At 36.9% G+C, this 23,833-nt stretch overlaps 1 protein-coding gene across 31 annotated transcripts in view; it reads right to left on the reverse strand.

Moving 5' to 3' along the window:
• nrxn3a (neurexin 3a) overlaps positions 1–23,833 on the reverse strand; it is a 320,634-nt gene that overhangs the window by 190,582 nt on the left and 106,219 nt on the right. For 10 of the 31 annotated variants that reach the window (XR_008808996.1, XR_008808995.1, XM_056267184.1 and 7 more), the window contains 9 exons: positions 18,281–18,484; positions 15,007–15,033; positions 12,055–12,174; positions 11,164–11,545; positions 9,828–10,018; positions 9,560–9,733; positions 7,481–7,495; positions 6,674–6,700; positions 4,457–4,576 (listed from right to left, as the gene is read on the reverse strand). Coding sequence is in view for 28 of the 31 variants with exons in the window: in XM_056267184.1 (XP_056123159.1) it covers positions 4,457–4,576; positions 6,674–6,700; positions 7,481–7,495; positions 9,560–9,733; positions 9,828–10,018; positions 11,164–11,545; positions 12,055–12,174; positions 15,007–15,033; positions 18,281–18,484 (1,260 nt within the window). In the remaining 3 variants the exon portion in view is untranslated. The remainder of the gene's footprint in view (positions 1–4,456; positions 4,577–6,673; positions 6,701–7,480; positions 7,496–9,559; positions 9,734–9,827; positions 10,019–11,163; positions 11,546–12,054; positions 12,175–15,006; positions 15,034–18,280; positions 18,485–23,833) is intronic. The other 21 variants (XM_056267212.1, XM_056267211.1, XM_056267213.1 and 18 more) reach the window with 5 other exon arrangements.

Genomic DNA, 23,833 nt, shown 5'->3' on the forward strand with positions numbered 1-23,833 from the left:
GTGAGCGTCTCGTGGAATTTGAGCGCCGACTGCTTTGCTTTCAGGAACTAAACGAAGTCTGCATGAAACGAGGCCGTTAAACTTCTGAATAAACAGCTCCGTTCTCAGACAGAAACTCACACTAGTCTAGCGGATGCTGGCAAATTCCTTTAAGCAATATTCATTTGCCACGAGTTCATTTAACAGCCAATGGAGCTTCTAACCAGTCATTTATTACCACAGCTCAATCAACGTGATTGCGGAGTGTGTCCAAATTAATAAGCAAAGACTTGGAATGCGAGGGGCAGCTTGCAATTTGGTGTTTGTTTAGCTATAGCTGCTGAAAGAGGCAATGAATACATCTCATTCCTAGACAAACTCTTGTCTAATGCAATAACACTGCACTCCGTTTTAATCTTAATTTAGGGTCCAAGGGCATTGCTTTATATTCTGACTAAAAGCATTTTGATGATCACTGGCCTCCTTCAATGAAACAACCAATTAGTGTAAGAGTGATCGCTGGATTCAGTGAATCATATCCAGTGGTTTCTCTAGCAATGGATTCCTTCATATATTCAAATGAAATATTCAGAAACATACTTGTTTTAAAGGTACTCGAAGATGCTTTAAAAGAGATAATGCTAATGCAACTATAATCATATAGGATTTTCAAAATAGAACATTTTATTTACTTTTGACTGTAAAGCTATTTTGGTGCTCTGTCGGGTCACCATATGATATGCAAAATCTGGGTAAAATGGGAAAAACCAGATGATAACAACTACTCTAGAAAATATGATCTTTCTAATGTAAAGTTCTGTTTAGTTAGGAATAGATAAACTATTGCAGATACTAATTCTGATTGCAGAGATAAACAATTTCAAAGTTATCTATTACAGACCACAAGACAAAATGCTGCAAAGCAAAAACAGTTGTAAAAAAAAGCATGACTGATAAATAAATGATTACATTTTGCTGAGTGGAAGCTTATTTATAAATAATATGATTTGACATTTCAAAGGGCAAATGATTGCGATGGAATAATTAAAGTATAGAACCGCGTCATTAAATATCAGCTGCACAGGATATTAGCTCATTTATGCAGTATGAAGATAAAGCAGAAAACCCCACACAACTATGAATATAAATCTGGCTGCAAAAAATAAAGAAATCTCAGCCAAATTGTGAGTAAGGAACATGTGAGAATACATTTTCCTAAAATATATACTCAGAACCGAGAGTGGAATATAATAATGCATTATTCAAACATTCAAATTTGATGAGATGTTCTGGCACACAACAGACTTCTGTGGCCGCTTTCGTCTCTAACTAAAACATTACTGCCACCTAGTGTTAAAAAGCGACTAGAGAGGTTCAGTCTGCAAATACATAAGCGTCACATGAGAAATAGTCTGTTTCGTCTATGGACATTAAATTCATTATTAAGGCTCTATATTCATGTGTAACTCAGCAAAATGATTTATCACGTCTCATACACCTCTTTTACATAAGCCATCCAGTGGCGTGCAGTGTTCTGAAATTAGGCAAAACCCTCAGCTGTTTTAATGTGTTGTATAGTGTCAAATAGTGACTAAAGAGGTTAAATGGTGTCCCAGTTACACTTAATGTTGTCCCATTTTTCTGGTTAAAACATTACATAAAAAAATAGAAACCAAATAGACTACAATTCTATTTAGTATTTTTACATTATGTAATTAATGTTCAATTTAAGCATTTTTTTACATCAGTTCCAAAATAATAACTAAAGGCAGTAACAATTTAAACAATATCTTTTCAATTATTTGTGAACGAGCTGTTATTCTTAATAGTTGACTCAACTTATTTTCGGATCATCAAGCTCGGTAAACACCATCATCATGTCATCATGTGTCATCATGTTTTCAGGCCATTTCAAGTTTGATTTTGATGTGACAAAGCGGTGAAAACTAAGTCGCTGAGTTGTTTACTTCTTTAGTACAAAAACAAGAGCCGGGATTTATCGCACGAACCAATCGTATCCAATCACAACCAATCCCAGCCAATAATAACCATTTGCAGAACCATATGCCACAGCAGTCAGAGGACAACAGCGCCAGGACAGCAGTCTCACACCGGTGTTGGGGTGGAGCTTATAGAGTCATTAAGGCTAGGTTCAGTGGTTAAGTGGGGATCGTATTTGTTAAGGTTGAGCTTGTAGTTATAGTGAAGGGTAGGGTTAGTGGTTTGGGCGGGTTACGCGATCGCAGTCAGCACCCTAACTTCAGATCTGACGCTGTTGTCCTCAGACTGCTGTGACGTGATATCTCATCATAGGACGATGGAGGCATTACCTCCTCACGGGACTTCCCCCCATTCGTTCTCAATTACCCCCCACCAAACCCAGCACACACTTTAGGGGGTCTGTTAAAACTCAATGGGCTCAGGAGAGGCAAGAGATACACAGCCTCCCACTGTAACTTTACCCGCTGGTGTCGCTGTTGGACAGTTACTTTAGAAAAACGAGTGATTTATACACTTTCTAATGTCACATTTTGTAATAGTTGCGTTGTTTTATTTTTGTAATATTTTTTTTTTCTTATCAATTTTTTTTTTTTTTTTTTTTGAGGAGGCAATGCCTCCCTTGCCTCCTCGGAGAAAACGCCCCTGAAATCTGCGTATAGCACAATACCAGACTAAACCAATAAGCTATCATATCCCTAAGAATAGAAGCAATAATTTTGGTGAGGCTACAAAAACCTTTGATTTCTTTCTCATACAGCAGCAAGTCAGATATTCTCCCAGACTGACAAAGCCGACAAACACACATCACTCTTTCTGCATTATTCAATTAAGTCCGTCCCTATCTTCACTAACATGCTTTTGATTCACTGCTGCCCCTCACAAAAACACGAGGTGTCAAAGCAGCAGGCTAGCGTACTATTATGCATGTCAGTCTTCAATCTCAGGAAGGTCAACTGTGTTGTTCTTGCGGTGGAGGGGAGGAAGGCAATCACAGTCATATCACATTCTCACCGAGGCGCTTTCTGTGTCTGTAGGGATGGTGTTTATCTCCACCGACTCAAGATAACACCTTTTATTGTGGCAGTGATGTCAAAAGAATGGCATCATTATGACTATAGAATGAAGAGCGACTGTTCATGGTAGAAGTGCATTGTTGTTGATTGATTCTGGTTCTCCGGGGCTTTTAGGACAGATATGATACATGTTGACCTGTAATGTAAAGTTTCATCTGAATAGATCAACCGTTTGCCTGTGATATAGGCCTACCCATGCAGTGTCGTCATATTTTTAGTCTCAACACCCACCGTTTAATCAGATCTGATTAAATCCATTACGATTTCAGTGAAGTGATTAAGGATTTGAACTTTAAAGGGCCGGTTGTGAGCAGACTTAATGATTTTGTCTCTCTGATGGTTACGAGTTTCATGGCATCTTCAATCAGACCTTTAATATCACACTTAACAATTCCCGATAAATATAACACAATATAGTGGCATCATAAATGATGTAGAAACTTAACACACACTTAAATATGTACAAACATCTTTCTATTAGATAACCACATCAAATCAATGCAATAGCAAACAAAAGGACCTTGTCGCAGAACTAACACTTTTGCAAATCATTTTTTAAACCAAAATGATCGCCTGGTGATTTTTCAGTTGATGTATAAAGTCAGTGTGATTGTGCTGATTCTATAAATGCCACATGAAATTATTATACTTTTTTTTAATGTGGGTTAAGTGTTCAAACCCTTTTTGGGGCCAATATTCCTTCTCTTGTAGTCATTGTGTAGTATTTTAATTTTGTAATATAAATTATTATTTTTTATGGAATTTGATAAAATATTTAAAATGTGTAAATATGTGTATATACAGTGTATATATATATATATATATATATATATATATATATATATATTAACAGCAATTAAATATGAAATAAATATTTTTTTAGTATTTTAGCAATTTATGAAATTGTTATTTATTTATAATTGTTATATATTTTTTATTATTTATAAATTATTGAATATTTATATATATATATATATATATATATTTATATATATACACACACATATATAGACACATATACATTTATTCAATAATTTGTAGAGAATTTTTTAAATATTACAAATATACAGCATATTTTACCAGCATCAGAAAGTACTGAACGTACAAACGTACCTTTGTTGTCTTCAAACGGGTCTTCAGAACATGAATGCAGTGTGTGTGTGTGTGTGTGTGTGTGTGTGTGTGTGTGTGTGTAATGTAAGAGCTTTTGTATAAGCTTTTGTGCAACCAAAAACCATTAGTGTTTGTGTAACATTTGCTATGTGGATTACAGCATGCTCAATTAATCTGTCAAAGAGTGGGTCCTTGTGATCATTAAAATTGCGTAAACGAGTGAAACGAAGAGCGAAATAAACAAGAGAAAGAGAGGATGTGGAAACGGCACGAGGCGGAGGGTGACTTACGGTCATTACACTGCGTCCCAGTGTAGGAGGTCATTGAACAGTCACAGGTGTAGTTCTCCCATTGCTGGATGCAGATCCCCATGTTGGCACAGGAGTCTTCTTGGCATGTAGTGCTAGGACCTATGGTAGCAAAGCAGAGCAATGTAATACTGGGGGCAAACGTCCCGTCATGTTGTTAAGGTTCCATGCAGGTGTGTGTGTTACAGTATACATGCAGTTTGGGTTAGTAGAGGTACTCAAAAAACATCCCGAAAGCTGTTGAACAAACGTGGCATTCCATATAAACGACTGGATTTTAGTAGTAACCTAGACATATTCAACATTGCTTGTTACAAAAGAAGATTCAGACATAGGGCCAAGCATGAACTTTCTCACATCTGCACAGGGGAACAAAGGTCAATGACAACATTTAATAGCGAGATGTGTACATAGTCCAGTATGCACTATTGTTACACATGTTAAGAACAATAGTGTGCACACCAGCCACGTGCAGTCAAGTTGAGTGTGTTCCAAACACATCCCGTGTTTTGGCACACTTGGGTTCATTTTGAGGGAATACAGCAAGAACAATAGAGCTCATTACCCAATTTAGAGTAAGAGGGAGAATGCATTCCCACTGAATTAACCGTGTAAACAAGATAATTGCAAATAAACTGGCTTTGAGTGCATTTTTCTTGTGAAATACAACTGCGAAAACAAGAGGTTAACCACAAACATAAAGTTGAGTTTAACAAAAGGGGGAGGCAAAGAAGGCTAAAAGCGCATTTACTGTGCAACGCAAAGTGCAACTTCAGTACTATGTAAAAGTTCAACATAAAATGATTCACCCCAATTTTGGCTATCAAAATGGCAAATGTGATATCGAATTGAAAATCTGAGAGAATAATCACAGTGAGCCTATGTTGTTCAGTCATAATAGCACAAGGTCAAACATATCATTATGTAAACTGTCCTTTAGTTCAGAGAGAATCAGAGTATTTCTGGTTTCAATATTTGTACCGATTTACATGTTTGAGGAGCATTAGATTATACAACTTAGTTCCAGTCCACTAATTTGCCTAAACAAGCAGAGTTTCAAAAGAGCTGGTAAGGGTCATCCATATTATGCAGCACATTGTCATGTTCCCATTACTGTTCAAAAGTTTGGGGTCAGTAAGATTTGTAATTTGTTTAATTAATTCAGCTATTTGATCAAATATACAATACAGTAATATTGTGAAATATTATTACAATATAAAACAAATGTTTTATATATTAAAATGTAATTTTGTTCCTGTATTTTCAGCATCATTACTCCAGTCTTCAGTGTCACACGGTACTTAAGAAATCATTCTAATATGCTGATTTGCTGCTCAAGAATATACATTTCTTGTACAAAAATAAATCGTTACTGACTCCCAACTTTCGAATGGTAGTGTATGTTTTTATACTGAATAAGATACTAAACTCAGGCTTTTTTTAAATGAAAATTGTGCTCAATTATTCTTTTTTTTTTTTTTTACTATTGTTGCTCTGTATGCACTGCATAACAGGAATGACCCAAACAATACTGGAGTAAAAATAAAATAACTTTTGCGTTGGAATAACAGCTGCAACGATATATACACTTAAGCAACCCTTATTTTTTTGATATTGCTTAAATAATAAAGTCAAAATCACATCTGTCCCGAGTTTACATGCTCTGTGGGACACTCTCTGAGTTTAAAGTCTACGGTAGCGTGCCGACTTTTCCAGATGGATTTTCATGCTAATTCTATTAATTATTTTGCTAATCATATTGCTGTTCAGTGCTTCTAAAGACAGGCGAGAAGTAACCCATGGTGAGATATTTAATGGATTCTCCTAAGCCAGATTCCTCTCTCAGCTGAATGTCATTAGTGTAAAAAAAAAGAGAAAAAAAAAAAAGAGAAAGAAACAAGACAAGATACAGCAAAACAGGACGTGGGGACTTAATTATACAGGAGGGCTCATGTTTTATTAATGCAGACTCTCAGTTGCAATCATTACTTTTCTCTTCTCACTTTGCAAGTCTCACAACCTTCAGAGATAAACACAAGGGCATTGACTTTTAGAAAGAAGTGAACCATTTTATACCAAGACATTGTTACAGTGAACCAGCTAGTGTCCGCTTTATGTCTGGGTATTGGGAAGAGTACAAAACAAAACCGGCACAAGACAAACAGCAGCTTGAATGGAATGGAATTGAACCTTATATACCTTGTAGATCTGCTTTGGTGAAACCAACTTTGTAAAGCAAGAAACAGAAAAGCGAAAACAATCAAACAGGTAAGAACGTGGTCGATGGCTTCTGTTAATAAAGCAAAGGCTTTACTAACAGGACATGCTTTACCATTCTTAGGAAGGGTTTGCACTCTTGACTTACCATACCATGGGTTCAAAATAATGTTATTAATAATAATAGTAATGAAACTGATGCGTTGATTTAGCATGGCTGGCTTGAATAAAAGTGATAGTCTTCAGTTGCAAATAAAATTAAATAAAAACTGCAGTATGCTGATGAACGTGTGCCTGACAAATGATCTAATTTACAGTTTAGATATAATCAGCCAACATGCAGAAAAAAAACAGGTTTCCTTTGCATATTCTATTCTAGTCCATTGTTCTGACAGCAAACATGTTAAAAGGACTTTCAGATGCACAAAACGGGGCATGATAATGTGCTAATGCTAATGTGAATCAACAGGAATTGCTAAGATTGTATAAAGCAAGTGGTTAGAGAGGGGACATTTTAATGATGTTGCATTCAGCGAAAACAAAATGTTCCCCTGCAATACTGCAGCGTGTAATCGAGCCCTCGCCTTCCTAAGCACAGGTGCATCATTGCCATCTGCTGGATGAAAAGCTTCATTACAACAGAAAGGAGCATTCATTGCCATATGAACCAGCAAGAATTCTGTTGCCATCGTGGAGCCATTCCATACACGGCTTACAGTTTTACTGTGCACATACAGTACAGAGTGATGTTTCTTTCATGCTGGGCTGTGAACATAAAAACCTACTCACGTTCACTTTTGGATGCTGTGCGGGAGAGATAAACGTAAAACACACACACACACAAAGTTGTTCTATTCATGTATGGAATGAAGAACTGAATTCAAATGGTGTCGGATATGTCTCTGATACAACAGATATGAATTGAAGCAAGTCGGTTACATCAGAAAATCTGAAAATGTGTAGGATTAAATGTTAAATTTGAGCAAATTCTTCGTTTATTTCGGATCACACAATGTACTGTAGGTTCCTAAAGCTTTAACAGTGAAGGTCAGCTATAAGGGTGTAAAGAAATAAAACATTTATGGTTTGCAACACTGATAAATAGGCCTAGTTTGAAATGTTTTGACATTAAACCATTAAATGCGCATTCGTTTAGAGGGAAAAGACATTTTCATATCTGTTAAAGCCTGTGGTGTTTGTAAACTAGATCTTAGTAGATTTTTGTCTTTGGAAAACAGTCCCAGACTTCTGAATCCGATTATCAAGCATGCTGACATTTCACACTCACGCCATGGACTCACGCAACGTAAAGATGATACAACAAAAGACCAAACGATTTAGGTTGATATGATTTTATTCTTTGTTCAACAACATGTAAATGCAACATGTAGCATACTCAACATAAAAGGAGGCTTTTTGTTCATAAGACAACATTGAGATGTGATGGATGATGGAAATGTGACGGACAATTAATTTTGTGATGGATGGACAAGCAAGAAAATGTTTATACACAAAGTTTTACTCAAACAAAACTATAATGAATCAAATAAAGAAAAAGAGAACACTGAGAACAAAAATTGAAAGACTTACAAAAAACAAAAAATAATCAAACCTACGCAATAAATGTACAGAAAACAAAGATATAAGCATGCATTGAAATATGGCAGATATCTCATGTACTTACGAAAATGGATATTAGCAATGAGTTAGTGAAGAAATATTCTTTGTATGTGGATTTCAAGTGATCTGTGTTCTTTTTTGTAACAAGTTTGGCATGTAACATACAATACAACATTTGATGCTGGTTATATGACCATACTATCTTGGACATCGAAAAATGTCAAAATGTCAAATTTGTCTTTCAAAATATTTTTGCAAATTATGATGTTGAAGGATTTTCACGTCTTTATTTTTTTTATTCTGTATAAGATTGCTATAATATGGAATTAAATAAGAAGCATGATATTAGTCAAATGCACAGATACTTTTATTATGCAATTATTTCATACAGTGTGCTAATGTTTATTTCACTCCCATCCAATATAATTATAGAGAGATTTTTTCTTTTACAAATAAACAATTTTTCATATTATATATACACTACTGTTCAAAAGCTTAATGTTTTTAAAAGTTTAGCTTTAATGTTTTTGAACAAAGATTTTTTATGTTCTTATGATAACCAAAGGCTGCATTTATTTGATCAAAGATACAATACAAAAAGTTATATTTTAAATATTATAACGAAAAATAACCATTTTAATATATTTAGTGTGTTTATGTTGTGCTGCTTAATATTTGTGTGGAAACCATCCCATTTTGGGATTCTTTAAAAGTTGAAAAGAAAAGCATTTATTTGAAATAGAAATCTTTCATAACACTAAACATATCTTAACGGTCACTTTTGATCAATTTAATGCATCCCTGTCAAATAAAAATATTAATTTTAAAGCTTTTTTCTTAAACTGTAGTGCATATATATTACTGTACAACACATTTGTCGTCATAATTACATAATATCTACCCATATTCCTGTGTTATTTTGAATGGTTTAAGGTCAAAACACATCAGATCAAATGCAAGAAGTTCACCTTGACTCAAATACTGCAATGTAAATATTCTCTCTGTAAGTATGTTCATAAAAATGTCACTAATTGATACAAACGCAGACTTGGCTGATCCTAGCATGACCAATGTGGCCAATAAGAATATTAATAAGCAAGTGGGCTCAACAGAGAGCTGGCTGGGTGAGAGATGAGACAAGCAGGGTGAGAAAGATGCTGTGATGGCTCAGTGAGGTGGAGGTGGAACTACTGTTTGCATTCATGAGAAAGAACGGGCTCCTCGAGCTAGAGTTGTAAGAGGTTGTACCTTCGCATCCTCGCTCAATCTGACCACTGCGGAACAAGGCGTCGTTTATGAGGTCGGGGAGGCGACCGTTCAGGTCTACAGATGCCAGGCAACCCATAAAGCCGTCCCTGGAGGCCACGAGTTTGGGCAGGCTGTTATACATGTTGGGCCCCAATCCGGCGATGTAGAGGTCACCTGAACAGATACAATAGACCGCGGGGTAAAAGATGTTAATGATTACATCGTGATTGTGTGTGTGAGAATATATGCATTTTAGCTGTTTACATACCTTTAAGGTCCAGATTTTTAGCGCCATTGACGACTTGACTCACTAACTTAGCATCGACTTTGAGCGTGTGGACGTTACTGTTGTCTCTAGTGATGACAACGTTATGCCACTGGTTGTCATGGAGAGCTCGGTCACTGTTGCCCTTGATTACATTGGGCCCGTTGCCGAGATCAAACACATAATGTATGTACCTAAAAGACGGGAAAGTGAAGCTCAGTTTAATGAGAAAGTGGAAATGCCATACCTAAATTCCATTCCAACTGTCTCAGCAGTTTTATAAACAAAAACAACGAACATAATTCTATTATTCTTCACTTCTGTTTTTTATAACAAAGCACACTGTGTATGAAATAGTTTCAGCTTATTTTGGATAAAACTTGGACAGGAACCACAATTTCCTGACAAAGTGCCCGATATACATTTATACCAATATACAGAAACAATTTTTAATTACCGTCTAATTTTTGACTCAATAATAGCTACATCATTACAACAACAAAGACATATGCATTATGAATATTTTACTAATAATGACCATCGTTATTACAATTGTGATTATGTATGCCATTATATTTACCTAAAGCTGCTTTGTGATCTAAAAGATTGCAAATTTATTTTTAGCTTTGTTTTAGGCTTACTTTTATTCAAACAATACATTAAATAAGTTACTTTAACTGTGAATACTAAATGATGTCATTTATCGGTAGAATTAACTAAAGATTAGATTAAGTTAAAGTTAACCAAAGATAGGCAAACTTAAATAACCAAAAATAACCAAGCAGTATGAAAAAAAAAAAAATGTGATTAGGGAAAAATGGTCAAACCAGTTATTGGACTACAGTATATCTAGAAACCAACACAATAAAAATAATAATAATAATATTTATCTGAAATTGTACCTTAAGTTTACCTGTGGCTGTGAATACTGTTTTGGTCCACTAAATGGTGTCATTTATGAGTGGCCTCAATATTAAAGAACTGATAATTGATTAAGGTAAAAAAAAAAAAATTTTAAAGTGTAAATATCGGCAAAAAATATTGGTCAAAACAATTATGTTTAAGTTTATGTCAAGATATCAAAATATATATATATTACCCGTAAAAAGCAGAATATATAGCTTAGCTCACATATTTCTAGTTTACTTGCCGTACTGTACACCTTAGATTTACACTGTACACCTTGGTTTAGTGCCTACAACTCCAGATGACATTGTTTAGGCTAGTTCTTCCTCATACGTGTTCATTGAAGCAGCTTGTTACCTTGTAAACACTTTTACTGGCACGGTAAAAATAACTAAATAAATAAGGTAACTGACTACTTCTTCAACAGGCTTACCCTTTCACCAGCTCTACAGCGATGAAATCGCTTCCATCCCCGCTGTTAAAGAGGATGAATCCGTCCGGAGAGGTTGTCTTGAACTGGAAGAAAAGGTGCATGGATGTGTAAGCCTGCAAGGTCGCTAGACTCAGGTAACTGCTCTTTGACTTGAACGTCACGGGGTCTGCGATGATGGAGCGCATGCCGAAGCGAGCGTTGAGCTCGCAGTAGTCGATATCACCGTTCTTGCACAGGTCGATGTACAGCATGCCATTGAACTTCAGGCTCTGCAGGTGACCGATGAAGCTGGAGGGGATCATGGAGACGAAACGGCGCTCGGTCATCACGCCCGTCTCGATGTTGTGGAACTCTAACCGGGTGTGATCGCCCACCATCTGACCTACAAACCACAGCAGGTTGGAAAGGAAAACAAGAAAAAAAATGCTGCTATACTACACCCTTAAACAATATTACACTGCTGTTCAGGAATTCAAATACAGTGACATACACCAAAACCCTTATTCAAGCACTGAGAGTCACAAACACAAAGAGTGAGTCCTACATCATGTCAGCATAGCAATGAACCTGAACTAAATGTATGTATTGTATTGCTGTGAAACACAAAAGTAGTGTTTGACTGAGAACAACTGAAGAAGCAATGTATACGCTGATGCAGTTTGCCAAACAAACTGGAAGTATGTACTATTTCCCACAATTTATAAAACCCACACAACATGTAGCGGGAGACTAAAACTAGCAACTCTCAAAACCGTTCACATATATATATTTCTTCGGTTTCTTGCAACAAAAAGTGCTTTAAATAATATGCATGACTCATCTATAGTTGCTCACATACAATAACCCATCAAGAATTGTGTTGTCTTTCAGATTGAGGACCAAGGATAGTACCTTCTGCTACGTCATCGTCAACCGTTAGCTTGTAGCTTTTGCCCCTCCGGATCACGCGCACAGTATGCCATTCATTATCATTGAGTTTTTGTCCGGCATACAGTGTCTCTGGTCCTTTGCCTGAGAACGACGGTCATGAAACGTTAATGCCAACCTGAATTGTCTCTGACCAAACCTTTGCTTTCAATGTAGAAAATGTGATAACTGTTTCTGATGCTTTGAATTTGAATCATGTGCCGAATAAGTTAATCAATTTTAGCAATATAGATGATTAAACAAAAAGAGAAAGCAGAGGTTTGGTGCAGATGTGATTGAATATTACACAAAAACATAAGCCTCAACTAAGATGCTATATGCTAATTTTGTGTCCTCTGTTTTTTCCACAATAATCACTTTAAAACATAACCATGAAATAAAATGGCTTTTACTCATAAAAGGTCTTGATATAACACTCAAAGACAACGTTCTCAAAGTTAGTATGATAATGTACAAAATACCCCTCGCTTTATGCATTCATTTATTTCTCTGCTTTATAACAGACAGGCAAATAACATTTCGAAGGTAAAGTGACAATTTAAAGTAATTTTCTTATTTTGGATTAATAGGCAGAGACAACTTATAAGTTGGCAACACTGGCTCAACCAATAGCACACGTTTGGGAAGGGCTATATGCTTGTCCAACCGATAGGAGTGTGTATGGGAAACTTCTTTGAAAAAACATTATTTTTTACAATTCTGTTTGGTAACACCAGTGATGCAGAAATCACATGCTTCACCTTTAGCCAGAATCAGAGTTAATATACAAGAAAGCACTATATTTTTATGATGCAATACTTTTGAGGAGTTAAGTAGTCACAGAGGAGAGCAGCGAGGTGTTTTGGATTCAGCTCAGAGCGTGCTATTAAATCATGCTCCACATCCCTCAAAATCTCTTGGCTCTTGGGAAATTGTGTTATGTACCAGCATGCAGTTATCGGTAGTACCTGAGAAAAAATATGACCCTCCTCCACCCTATTCAACACTGGCATAAACGACTTTCGACAAACATGAAGCTCACAATCTGCCATCACTGACATTGTTCGGACAATTTATCATGTCTATTAGATCATCCCTACATGATACCATGCCAAAAACAATATCTAGTGCACTTTAATCTACTGTACAGTTGCAACACAGATTATTGTTCTTTACATCATTTCAAAAATAATAATAACAGATCAAAACAAGCCCTAGAAACCATTATCATACTTTGAAAGCACAAATGTCTGAGTGATCTCTCAGCTCGCCTTACCAGGGTTGCACCACTAATGCATAAATACAGCAGTATAAAAGACTTTCTGCACAGATTACACTGCCGTATGCAGGTACTGTATAATCTTAGAGTATTTAAAAATGCAGGTCTCGTAACAGGAGCTTAAGAACTAATAGCTCTGATAAGCACATCATTATAATTAGTGGCATTATATTAATCTGAGTGATTGAAAGTGTGAACTGGTGCAGGTAAAGGGATGTGAGACTAATCTAGCATGATGTAAGTATTAGCTACTTGATCAGAATGACTGATGGAGGTGAAGTTGTGGGTTACTGGTTTACTTGGTACATTTCCAAAAGGGCCAGCTCTCAAATACACCACCAGCACTCATCCTTTGGCACAAACACTTTGTATTTAAAGTCACTCCAGTACACTCATTGTAAGGATAGTCGCATGGAATCCAACCTCCAACGTTTGTTTTATCAGACCACTGGAAGGATAGTATTTAGGATAGTCACCTATAAACAGCATATGAAACTGCTCCTGAACAAACAACTATAGTTTTATCAAGATTCGAAAGGCATGCAAGCCATTTATTGACAGTATTCATCATTCATGGACACATATATGCAAATATAAGACAATCGCAATGAAACATTCTTACCTTTTAAAGTGAGAGAATCATAGTTTATAGTTTATCATAGTGGTTTTCTTACAAAAATGATCAAATATTTCTATAACTTATCATCACCTTTTTAGTTTCACATCAGAACACTGTCATAGAGAGAATCCAAGACCTATTTTTGAGTAAAAGCATTGTTTTTGCCAAAACTGTAGAAATGTGATTCTCTACTAATGGCATAATAGTATAAAACAGTGGAAAACATCAACATCAACAAAATATCATAGCTAACTTAAGCGTAGTATTGAACAAAGTCATTTATGTACTTCAATCCTAAGGTTTGCAAGTAATGACTGAACTGAATGCATTTCTTTTAGCATATTTTTTGTTTCAAAAATTGTGTATTAAGCCATATATTAATAAGCTTAAAATTAGTTTGATTAAAAAAAAAAACACCCCAGCAAACATATAAACCAACAAACAGAAATACGACAAAAAGCATATTGCATCATATCATTGGAATAAGCTGAAATTAGATGCCATAATAAAAAGGTAAGATTTTACGTGCTCTGTATGCATTTTTAGGACAAATTGTTGACATGTGGTGACTTCATAATGTGACTTCAAACACTGAATTACAAACTGTAGTTATTGCAACACAATAAAAAAAAATAATTAAACATTTTTCCGCATGCACAATAATATCTCATAATAATGCATGCACTACTTTAAACTGAAATACTGCATTCCTTACTAAAGTCAGAAAAAAAACTAAGTAGTTTAGAAGATTCCATCAACTTTTAACTACAAATTAAGACCTTTCTATAAATTATGCTAATATGGTAGGAAATAGATTTTTTCATGACAGATAAATTATAGGCCATCAAAAACAAGCCATGATTATTAAGTCACCACCATTTAATAATCGTGGTAATCGTGATCGGAGAGATCAGTCAACTGACCCTTTCACTAGATGCAAACTCTCCTTGACTAGATGGAGGAAAAGGCATAAGACTTAAGACATTCATTTCAACAAGAGAATCATTAGGAGCAAAATGAAACTTGAGTGTTAACTTACTGGAGTTACAGTTTATCCTGATACAGTCTAGATGGGGGAAAATAAGTGACAGATGAAATTGCATCCTTCAAGGTTACAGCTGCAGACATCCAAAAACAATAATTCCACCCTTCCGGGGACGTCCACATGCAAGGAGGCGGCCATTTTTTAGTACTAATCAAAAAACATTATAATTGAATGTAAAGACGGCACAAAATCACTGGTTTAGCAGCAACTGTACAAGAATTAGAGATACTGTACATAATCATGTCTATGAATAAAACAACTTCACGATTTAATGATTTTGTTTCACTACTAAATGAATTTTAAGCATTAGGAAACACCGATATATGCCTTATAAGCAATGTTTAGTTTATAAATAAATTATAAAATGGCCGCTTGGAGCTCACCAACCACAAAGGCTATTCAACCCAGAGCTTTATTTTTATTTTATTAAAATTATGCTTTTAATTGAACTATCTAAGGTCCTGCCCAATAGAAATCACACCAGCTCATTAGCTAAATATGCTTTAATAGCTTAAATACATTTAGCAAGAAGTTGGTGTCAGGGCACGTTTCTTGAATATTGATCAATTTAATGGCACTAAAATGGTAAACTAATGATTTCAAGTTTGCCTTTTGATGGCATCATGCACTGGGTTGGGCTCTGTGTGGCTGGATTTACCATGTGTCGTCAACCGCAACAGAAAAGTGGGAGCAAACAGCCTCGATCCAATAAGCACCAGCACCATGCAGTGGCCTCTGTACCTCCAACTAGATCTTCCTGAGATCTGACCACTCAAATGAGGACTAAATATACTACAATCTCTATAAACATATTAGTGTTGGTCTTGTTGTAGTGGTCTGTGTCGTCCTAGCAGTAAATACCCTTGTATTTTGGAAGATAGGGCAGTCCTCAGTGTATTTCTAGTGATATACATAGAGTATGTGTGCAGTTGATGTGTGTTTTACTGCTGACAGGCTGTCAAATCATTCCAGATGATTTCTCTGTGTATGCAGTCATAAAACATTCTTGTCTCTTTCAGTATGTTTACAGTGTGTGGGCTATGTTTGTCTCTACTATGGCTGAGCTGTCACAGATTATCAGTCCTACTGTCAAACCTCAGGCTGTTTCCTGCAGTGAGGTGTGAGTTATGTCACTTCCTTTAATGATGACACAGTGACTTAATGACCAGTTAGGGTCTCTCATCTCCCATCTAACAGTAATAGGTGTCGGGTTGAGGATTGAGAGGTGCTACAGTACCAGCTGCAGGTGAAGCTGAGAGCTCTGTTCTCGGGCTGTTTGCCGACCGGGCCGCAGGCTAAGGGCCTTTGAAGGGGTGAATACCATCTTTTGACAAAGCATGGAGAATGTGTGTCAGAGAATGGGTGAGGGGGGAAGAGGCGATGATGGTTAAAAGGAGGTGATGTAACAGAAAGGAAATACCAACCAAAGCACAAATGTGGTACGAATGGAGCCAACTGAGACGTAACATGAGGATTGTAGTAAAAGAGTTACTGAAGACATTGTCAAGTAGAAAAGATGACAGGAATTAGTGTTAAGTTGACAATCAGAAAGTCACAACACTTGGAAAGGGTTTGCAATCGTAAAAATTAATTACCCATCATTTCAAAAGTTGATATCAAACAAAAATGCTATTCTGTTATGCAGTGCTGTGACTGTCTCAAAGGAGTTTTTATCTTCACTATGACAATGATCATGGTTAATATATTCAAAAGATGCACCAAACATTGTGTCAGTTAGGTCTGGGCAGTATGACGGTACTAGATATACCATGCGACGGTAGAAATCTCGACTTTATAATGCAATAGACACATTCGCGATGGGCAGGAATGCTGTACATTATTTACAGTTGAGAGCAATGGAGAAATTTGTAGTAAAGTGAGAATACAGAGCGGAATATGGCCAAAATTGATTCAAGATGATGGAGAATTAGGATATGTTCACACTTGGCAGGTTTGGTTAGATTGAAAAACGAACTCTGGTGCGATTGCACTGATAGTGCGGTTCATTTAAATAAGTGTAAACGCTGGCATACGAAACCTGGTGCAAACAAGCAAATCAAGACCCTTTGAAAAGGTGGGTCTCGGTCTGCTCGGTCCGCTTCTAAAAGGTTCATCTGAACACAGACCAACGACGCCTAAATGAACCAAAAACAGGATGTAATGTCACAAGATGTCACCCTTAAAAGGACAGAATGCTGAAGCATTCCTGGTTCTTCTCGTCATAGTTGCAATATTGCCCATTACAGTTCAGAACAGTCATCGGAACTGCGTCTTCTTGCAACAGATCTTTGTTTGTCTGTGTAACGGGAGGAATTCCTGGCACTCTTTTGACTCTTTTACACATTTTCTAAGCTCTTTGTGAGTTCTCAGCTGGTAAAAATAGCATCATATGTACGCACATACAGCGAGCACATTTATCCCAGCACACAGCATTATTTTGGATGTTCGGTAAGTTATGTTGCAAAATATACATCATTTCGGTGTGCAAAAGGACAGTGTGGACGCTAAATGAACCAGGACTAAATTTTCAGTCCAGACCAAACGAACCAAGAGAACCGAACTACAAGTGTGAACATACCCTTAGTTGTTTAGTTAGAGATTTAGATGTTTAGTTAGAGAACCGGCCAAATCAAAATAGAATTACTCGCAGTGCATGCATAATGGTTCATCAAATCAGAATTTAACTGAAAATAATATATATATATATATATATATATATATATATATATATATATATATATATACACACATAATTTAAAATATAATACAGATTTCACTTCAATATTTAATGTTTTTAACTTTAATGTTGCATTGTGTGCAGCTAACGTTGGACTTAACCTTCAATTTTATAAATAAACATATCCATTGGTTTGCATTCATCAAGTTCTGAATAAAATGATAAGATAAAGTACTATATTTGAAGGTCTCTCATAAGTAACCCTACTGTGATATATAATAGTATATTACTTGTACAGTGATATAAGGTCATACCGCCCAACCCTCAATATCAATTAATAGCCAAAATTTGAGTTAAATTTACAATCAATTACTTACTATAAAGAAGACTATCAATTCAAACTCAACTTAATCAAATGTCTGGTGAACCATGCAAATAAAGAAAAACAATAAAACAACATCTTAATATATCTTATTAATGAATGTAATGATGATGGATTCAGGGGAGGGTGGGGCTGGAACGATGGAAAGAAAGGAAGAGAGAGAAAAAGAAGAAGCACTGCATCCTGAAGGAGGGGTTTTTATACAATACCTAAGTTGACCGTGAGTTTGACACGACTGCCATCCAGCTCTAGTCGAAGAGTATCGGCGGAGTCGCGTGAAGTGGTGGCCATGAGCAGGCCATACGCCCGCTGAGACATGAAGCGAAGGGACACGTCCTCCGCTTCAGTGTGCATCACGGTAGGCATCACCACTTTCATGAACATGCTCCCATCATAGCTCAAGATAGACGCCTCTGTGGTCAAAAGAACACAAGATCCGTGTTTAGACAAGTTACTGTAAATGTAAGAACACACTTTTCTTCCAGGAGAGAAAACAAACATTGTGAGAGGACAAATACGTTTTTTTGGAGTGACATCTTAGACTCACACAAAAAGACGTGAATGACAATATAATAAAACAATTTTAAAATAATGCATTTTATTGGACTTTCAGGAATTTTGAAATACCAATAGACTGCATGGTCAAGGTGATGGCCATCAAAAAGAAAAGTCATCTTCCTGGGAAAACGCTTGACTAAAACAAAGCATATGGAGTTCTCCTACAGGTTTCGATTAACTGGCTCAACAGGTAAATGAACAGATCTCCCCTGCCATCTGCATTTTTCAGCAAGCTGCCACACAGCCAGCCAGCCAGGCACACCGCCTGGACAGGGCTGATGGACGCAGCGATGCCCTTTCTCTCCAGCCTCAGCCTCTGACTGTCATTCAACGCACCGCTGGCCTGAAAACACTCTATATGAAAGTATTAGAAAAGCCAGCCAAGCATAAAATGTCTGCTTTGACTCTACAGCATGTAGACAGAAATGGCAGCTAGGCTCTGTTGTCTGGGCAGCTTTTTTTTCTGAGATCATTTGTAGAGGTCACATAAAATCTCATTTCAAGTACCTCAGGCTAAATATTTTTGAGAAAACCTGTGCAGCACAAGATGTTTAGTTTTAGTTACAATATTCAATGAAGGTCAAAAGTTGCTCCAGATAAAATTATACAATACTAGTATTCAAAAGTTTAGGGGTTTGTTTTGAAAGAAATTAATGTTTTTATGCAGCAAGGATTTATTAAAACTAGGGCCGGGACTTTAACGCGTTAATTAAGATTAATTAATTACAGACTTTAACGCGTTAATTAATTACACAAAAAAATATTTTTAATCGCACTTATTTTTGCACCGCGGAACGTTTCTCACTGGATGAGTTTCGGCGGACCGATTATACTGGCGCACGAACTAGCGTTCATGACGAAGAAGCTGACGAGAACGCTTTGGTTGGCCGGTGGATGCAAGGGGGTAATCCATCGACCGGAAGTTGAAGCCGGCCGGGTGCCGCCATGTTGTAGTAGAACTTCACTTGCGTTAGCATTTCCATTGACTCCCATTCATTTTGGCGTCACTTTGACAGCGAATAACTTTACATCTGAGGCGTTTAAAGACTCCATTTGTCCATTATTTATTTCTAAAGAAACACGACAATGTATAAAGTGCTCCATTACCTTCTATGTTACATTATGGCCCCGTAGAAACAGTTTTAGTAAAAATAGGCTAACGATTGCGTCATAACCACTCGACTCTCTGTCGCGCTGTACAGAAATTACCGTACAGACAGGAGGAGAAGCTCGCAGGCAATCGGGGGGACGTCCCGTCAAGGGAGAAGCCCATAGATAATGAGTCCATAAAAGCAACGGAATACTTACTCCTGCTCACTCACGCCAAAGAACTCTTTGCTCAAGTTCCCCGTCTCTGCAAGATTAACGTTGGCAATTTTCACGCACAGCTACTAGAAGATTAACGTCTGTCAGACAGGTTGCTCACGTCATCAAGCTTAGTTTGAGTCGGTTTGAGTCTGCGCGTCAGGAACGGAAGTGCTCAGAAATCGCTAAAAATGGGCTTCAACTGTCTCAACTGAGTTCCAATGAGATGGCTCTGTCCACTTCTTATACTGTCTATGGGTGGATGGGACATTTTGTTACAAAAAAACGAACGGATAGAAGCGTCGATAAGAGCATGGTTGTGTGCAAGCTATGCAACAAGGTGTAGCACTTAATGGCAAAAATTGCACTGGTCTGCTGGACTTGGTTGAACAAAAATAAACAATATTTTGTTGCTTAAGCTTATGAATTCAGTCATTATTCAATGGTATACTAAAAATCCATGTGAAAAAAATTACTTCTCACTGTTCTCAGGTCAAATATTTATGCAATTAAAATGCGATTAATTCCGATTAATTAATTACAAAGCCTCTAATTAATTAGATTTTTTTTTTTATCGAGTCCCGGCCCTAATTAAAACTAATCAAAATTGACAGTAAAAACATTTATAGTTACAAAAGATAATTTGCTCTGTAAAGTTTTGTAACCAAGGTTGTTAAAAAACACAGACATGGCAGATTCGGACTGGTTTCAAATAAAGTAGTCCTGTCTCTATAGAGTGGTGCAGGGATGACGTCAGAAACAGAAACAGTTTCAGAAAAGGTTCCCTTGAGATTTTCCTATGGGGTTTTTAAATGTATGTGTAAAAAAAAAGCCTGTGGTAAACATAACTTGATACTTTGACGTTTTGTTCTACAACATGTGTGAAAACGCACATTTTGAAGCAGTTATATTTATCTTTGAAAACATGTTTCTAATAAGTAACTAGATAAGACAGTTTAAGTATGCAGTTTACTTTGTAGAACAAAACATCAAAGTATTGTCAAGTTATGTTTACCACAGGCTTTATTTAGATTTAAAAATAAAAAAAAAAAAAAAAAAATAAAAAAAAATAATAACACCCTATAGGAAAATCTCGAAGGAACCAGCGGCGAACTAGACGTTAGACAGATATCGTGATGTATAATTATAGGATTGTCTAGCAATATATTGATTATCGCAGTATCGTGATATTATCAGTATCGTGAGCCATATATCGTGTCGTATCGTGAGGTACCCTGTGATTCCCACCCCTAGTATTGTTGGGGCATTTTTTCTTTGTACAAAAGTTTAATTTAACAAATATTTACATATACGGTATAATACTCTAAACAACTGATAATCTGTAAAAGGCAATTTCACTGTCTAGGAAAAATCATGGTGCACCAACCAAATACGGCTCAATCAGACACTTACAATAGTTTAGTCTTCGATACATTTCTCAAAAATACATGAAGCAGACTTCATAAAATCAAAGAAAGTAAATACAATGATCACATATTTCAAGAGAAGATCAACGATAAATGCTCATTTAATCCTCAGCCGTGAAAACTCCATCCTGAACACATGCATTCTAAATACTGATGCAGAAACCGCTGACAAACTCTACAATTACACATCGATCAATATGTTATTATGTGCAATTAGTTGCTTTTCAAATCCTCCCTGGGGCTCCCGCCAATTTTCATTTTACACCCGGCATACTAAGCAGAGAGTGGGAGAAAGAAATCGAGGTCGAGCGGCCATCAGTGAAGACAGCGAGAAGGGAAACAGATAAGTGGGACTAACCTCTAGACAGTATCTGATGATTAACTCCGAGTGAAAGCAAATCAAAATGATTTTGTATCAACGTTATTGAGCAGCGGGCTGATGCGGGTGGACAGAAACATGGCGTGGAGGATGTGACAAGAGTGACGGGGGAATGAGCCACCAGAAATCTTCACAGGGTGGCGGTGTTTCTCAACAAGGGGCCGATGTTACACAACAGCGTCCGGCAGCCATCTTGAGAGACTCACTTATGAGATTTATTTTACTACTGTTTCCTCTCAAAGCATTTCATAAATGCGTCTCAGGGCACGTGAGGGAACTCCTTCACTGTAAAGCTTTTTCTTTTCTTTATAATTAATACAGTTCTTATGGCTGCATAAAAATGCTGTGCACACTCTACATTTTGGTATATTAATCAAGGAGATCTTTTGTTTTCCTATGTAAATAATGAACACAGAACTTATTTAATCACATGCCCGAATGAAACACGGTTCATGAAAGTCAAATGAGCTGCAAAAAGCATTACTCATGGGAGAGGCTAATTCAATAAATAAAGGGCTTTAACTGACATTCCATCTCACTAATTGATGAATGAATAGATGGAATGTTTAATCAGAATTGTTTTGTTTTTTCTCTCTGTGCTGCTTCTGAACTTTTGGATATGCATTATTGTTCACAAACAGATATTGAATGCATCTGACTATTTGTGCACGTTCAAGGAGATTTGCAAATGTGTAGTTTTGGGGTCAGATTTCAAGCAGTGTCCCAAAGTGTGACATGCTAAGCTCCATTAAAATGATTTTTAAACAACATTTTTGTAATTGTTTTATGTTTATTATGTTTATTAATAAATCACACACACACACACACTATATATATATATATATATATATATATACACTCACCTAAAGGATTATTAGGAACACCATACTAATACTCGCCTTCAGAACTGCCTTAATTCTACGTGGCATTGATTCAACAAGGTGCTGAAAGCATTCTTTAGAAATGTTGGCCCATATTGATAGGATAGCATCTTGCAGTTGATGGAGATTTGTGGGATGCACATCCAGGGCACGAAGCTCCCGTTCCACCACATCCCAAAGATGCTCTATTGGGTTGAGATCTGGTGACTGTGGGGGCCATTTTAGTACAGTGAACTCATTGTCATGTTCAAGAAACCAATTTGAAATGATTCGAGCTTTGTGACATGGTGCATTATCCTGCTGGAAGTAGCCATCAGAGGATGGGTACATGGTGGCCATAAAGGGATGGACATGGTCAGAAACAATGCTCAGGTAGGCCATGGCATTTAAACGATGCCCAATTGGCAATAAGGGGCCTAAAGTGTGCCAAGAAAACATCCCCCACACCATTACACCACCACCACCAGCCTGCACAGTGGTAACAAGACATGATGGATCCATGTTCTCATTCTGTTTACGCCAAATTCTGACTCTACCATCTGAATGTCTCAACAGAAATCGAGACTCATCAGACCAGGCAACATTTTTCCAGTCTTCAACCGTCCAATTTTGGTGAGCTCTTGCAAATTGTAGCCTCTTTTTCCTATTTGTAGTGGAGATGAGTGGTACCCGGTGGGGTCTTCTGCTGTTGTAGCCCATCCGCCTCAAGGTTGTGCGTGTTGTGGCTTCACAAATGCTTTGCTGCATACCTCGGTTGTAACGAGTGGTTATTTCAGTCAAAGTTGCTCTTCTATCAGCTTGAATCAGTCGGCCCATTCTCCTCTGACCTCTAGCATCAACAAGGCATATTCGCCCACAGGACTGCCGCATACTGGATGTTTTTCCCTTTTCACACCATTCTTTGTAAACCCCAATGGTTGTGCGTGAAAATCCCAGTAACTGAGCAGATTGTGAAATACTCAGACCGGCCCGTCTGGCACCAACAACCATGCCACGCTCAAAATTGCTTAAATCACCTTTCTTTCCCATTCTGACATTCAGTTTGGAGTTCAGGAGATTGTCTTGACCAGGACCACACCCCTAAATGCATTGAAGCAACTGCCATGTGATTGGTTGATTAGATAATTGCATTAATGATAAATTGACCAGGTGTTCCTAATAATCCTTTAGGTGAGTGTATATATATATATAAAATGTTGTGTATATATAGAA

The sequence above is a fragment of the Rhinichthys klamathensis genome, unplaced genomic scaffold (assembly GCF_029890125.1).
Source record: "Rhinichthys klamathensis goyatoka isolate OS25496 unplaced genomic scaffold, OSU_Roscu_1.1 h1tg000256l_1, whole genome shotgun sequence".
In the NCBI taxonomy this organism is placed as follows: domain Eukaryota; kingdom Metazoa; phylum Chordata; class Actinopteri; order Cypriniformes; family Leuciscidae; genus Rhinichthys; species Rhinichthys klamathensis.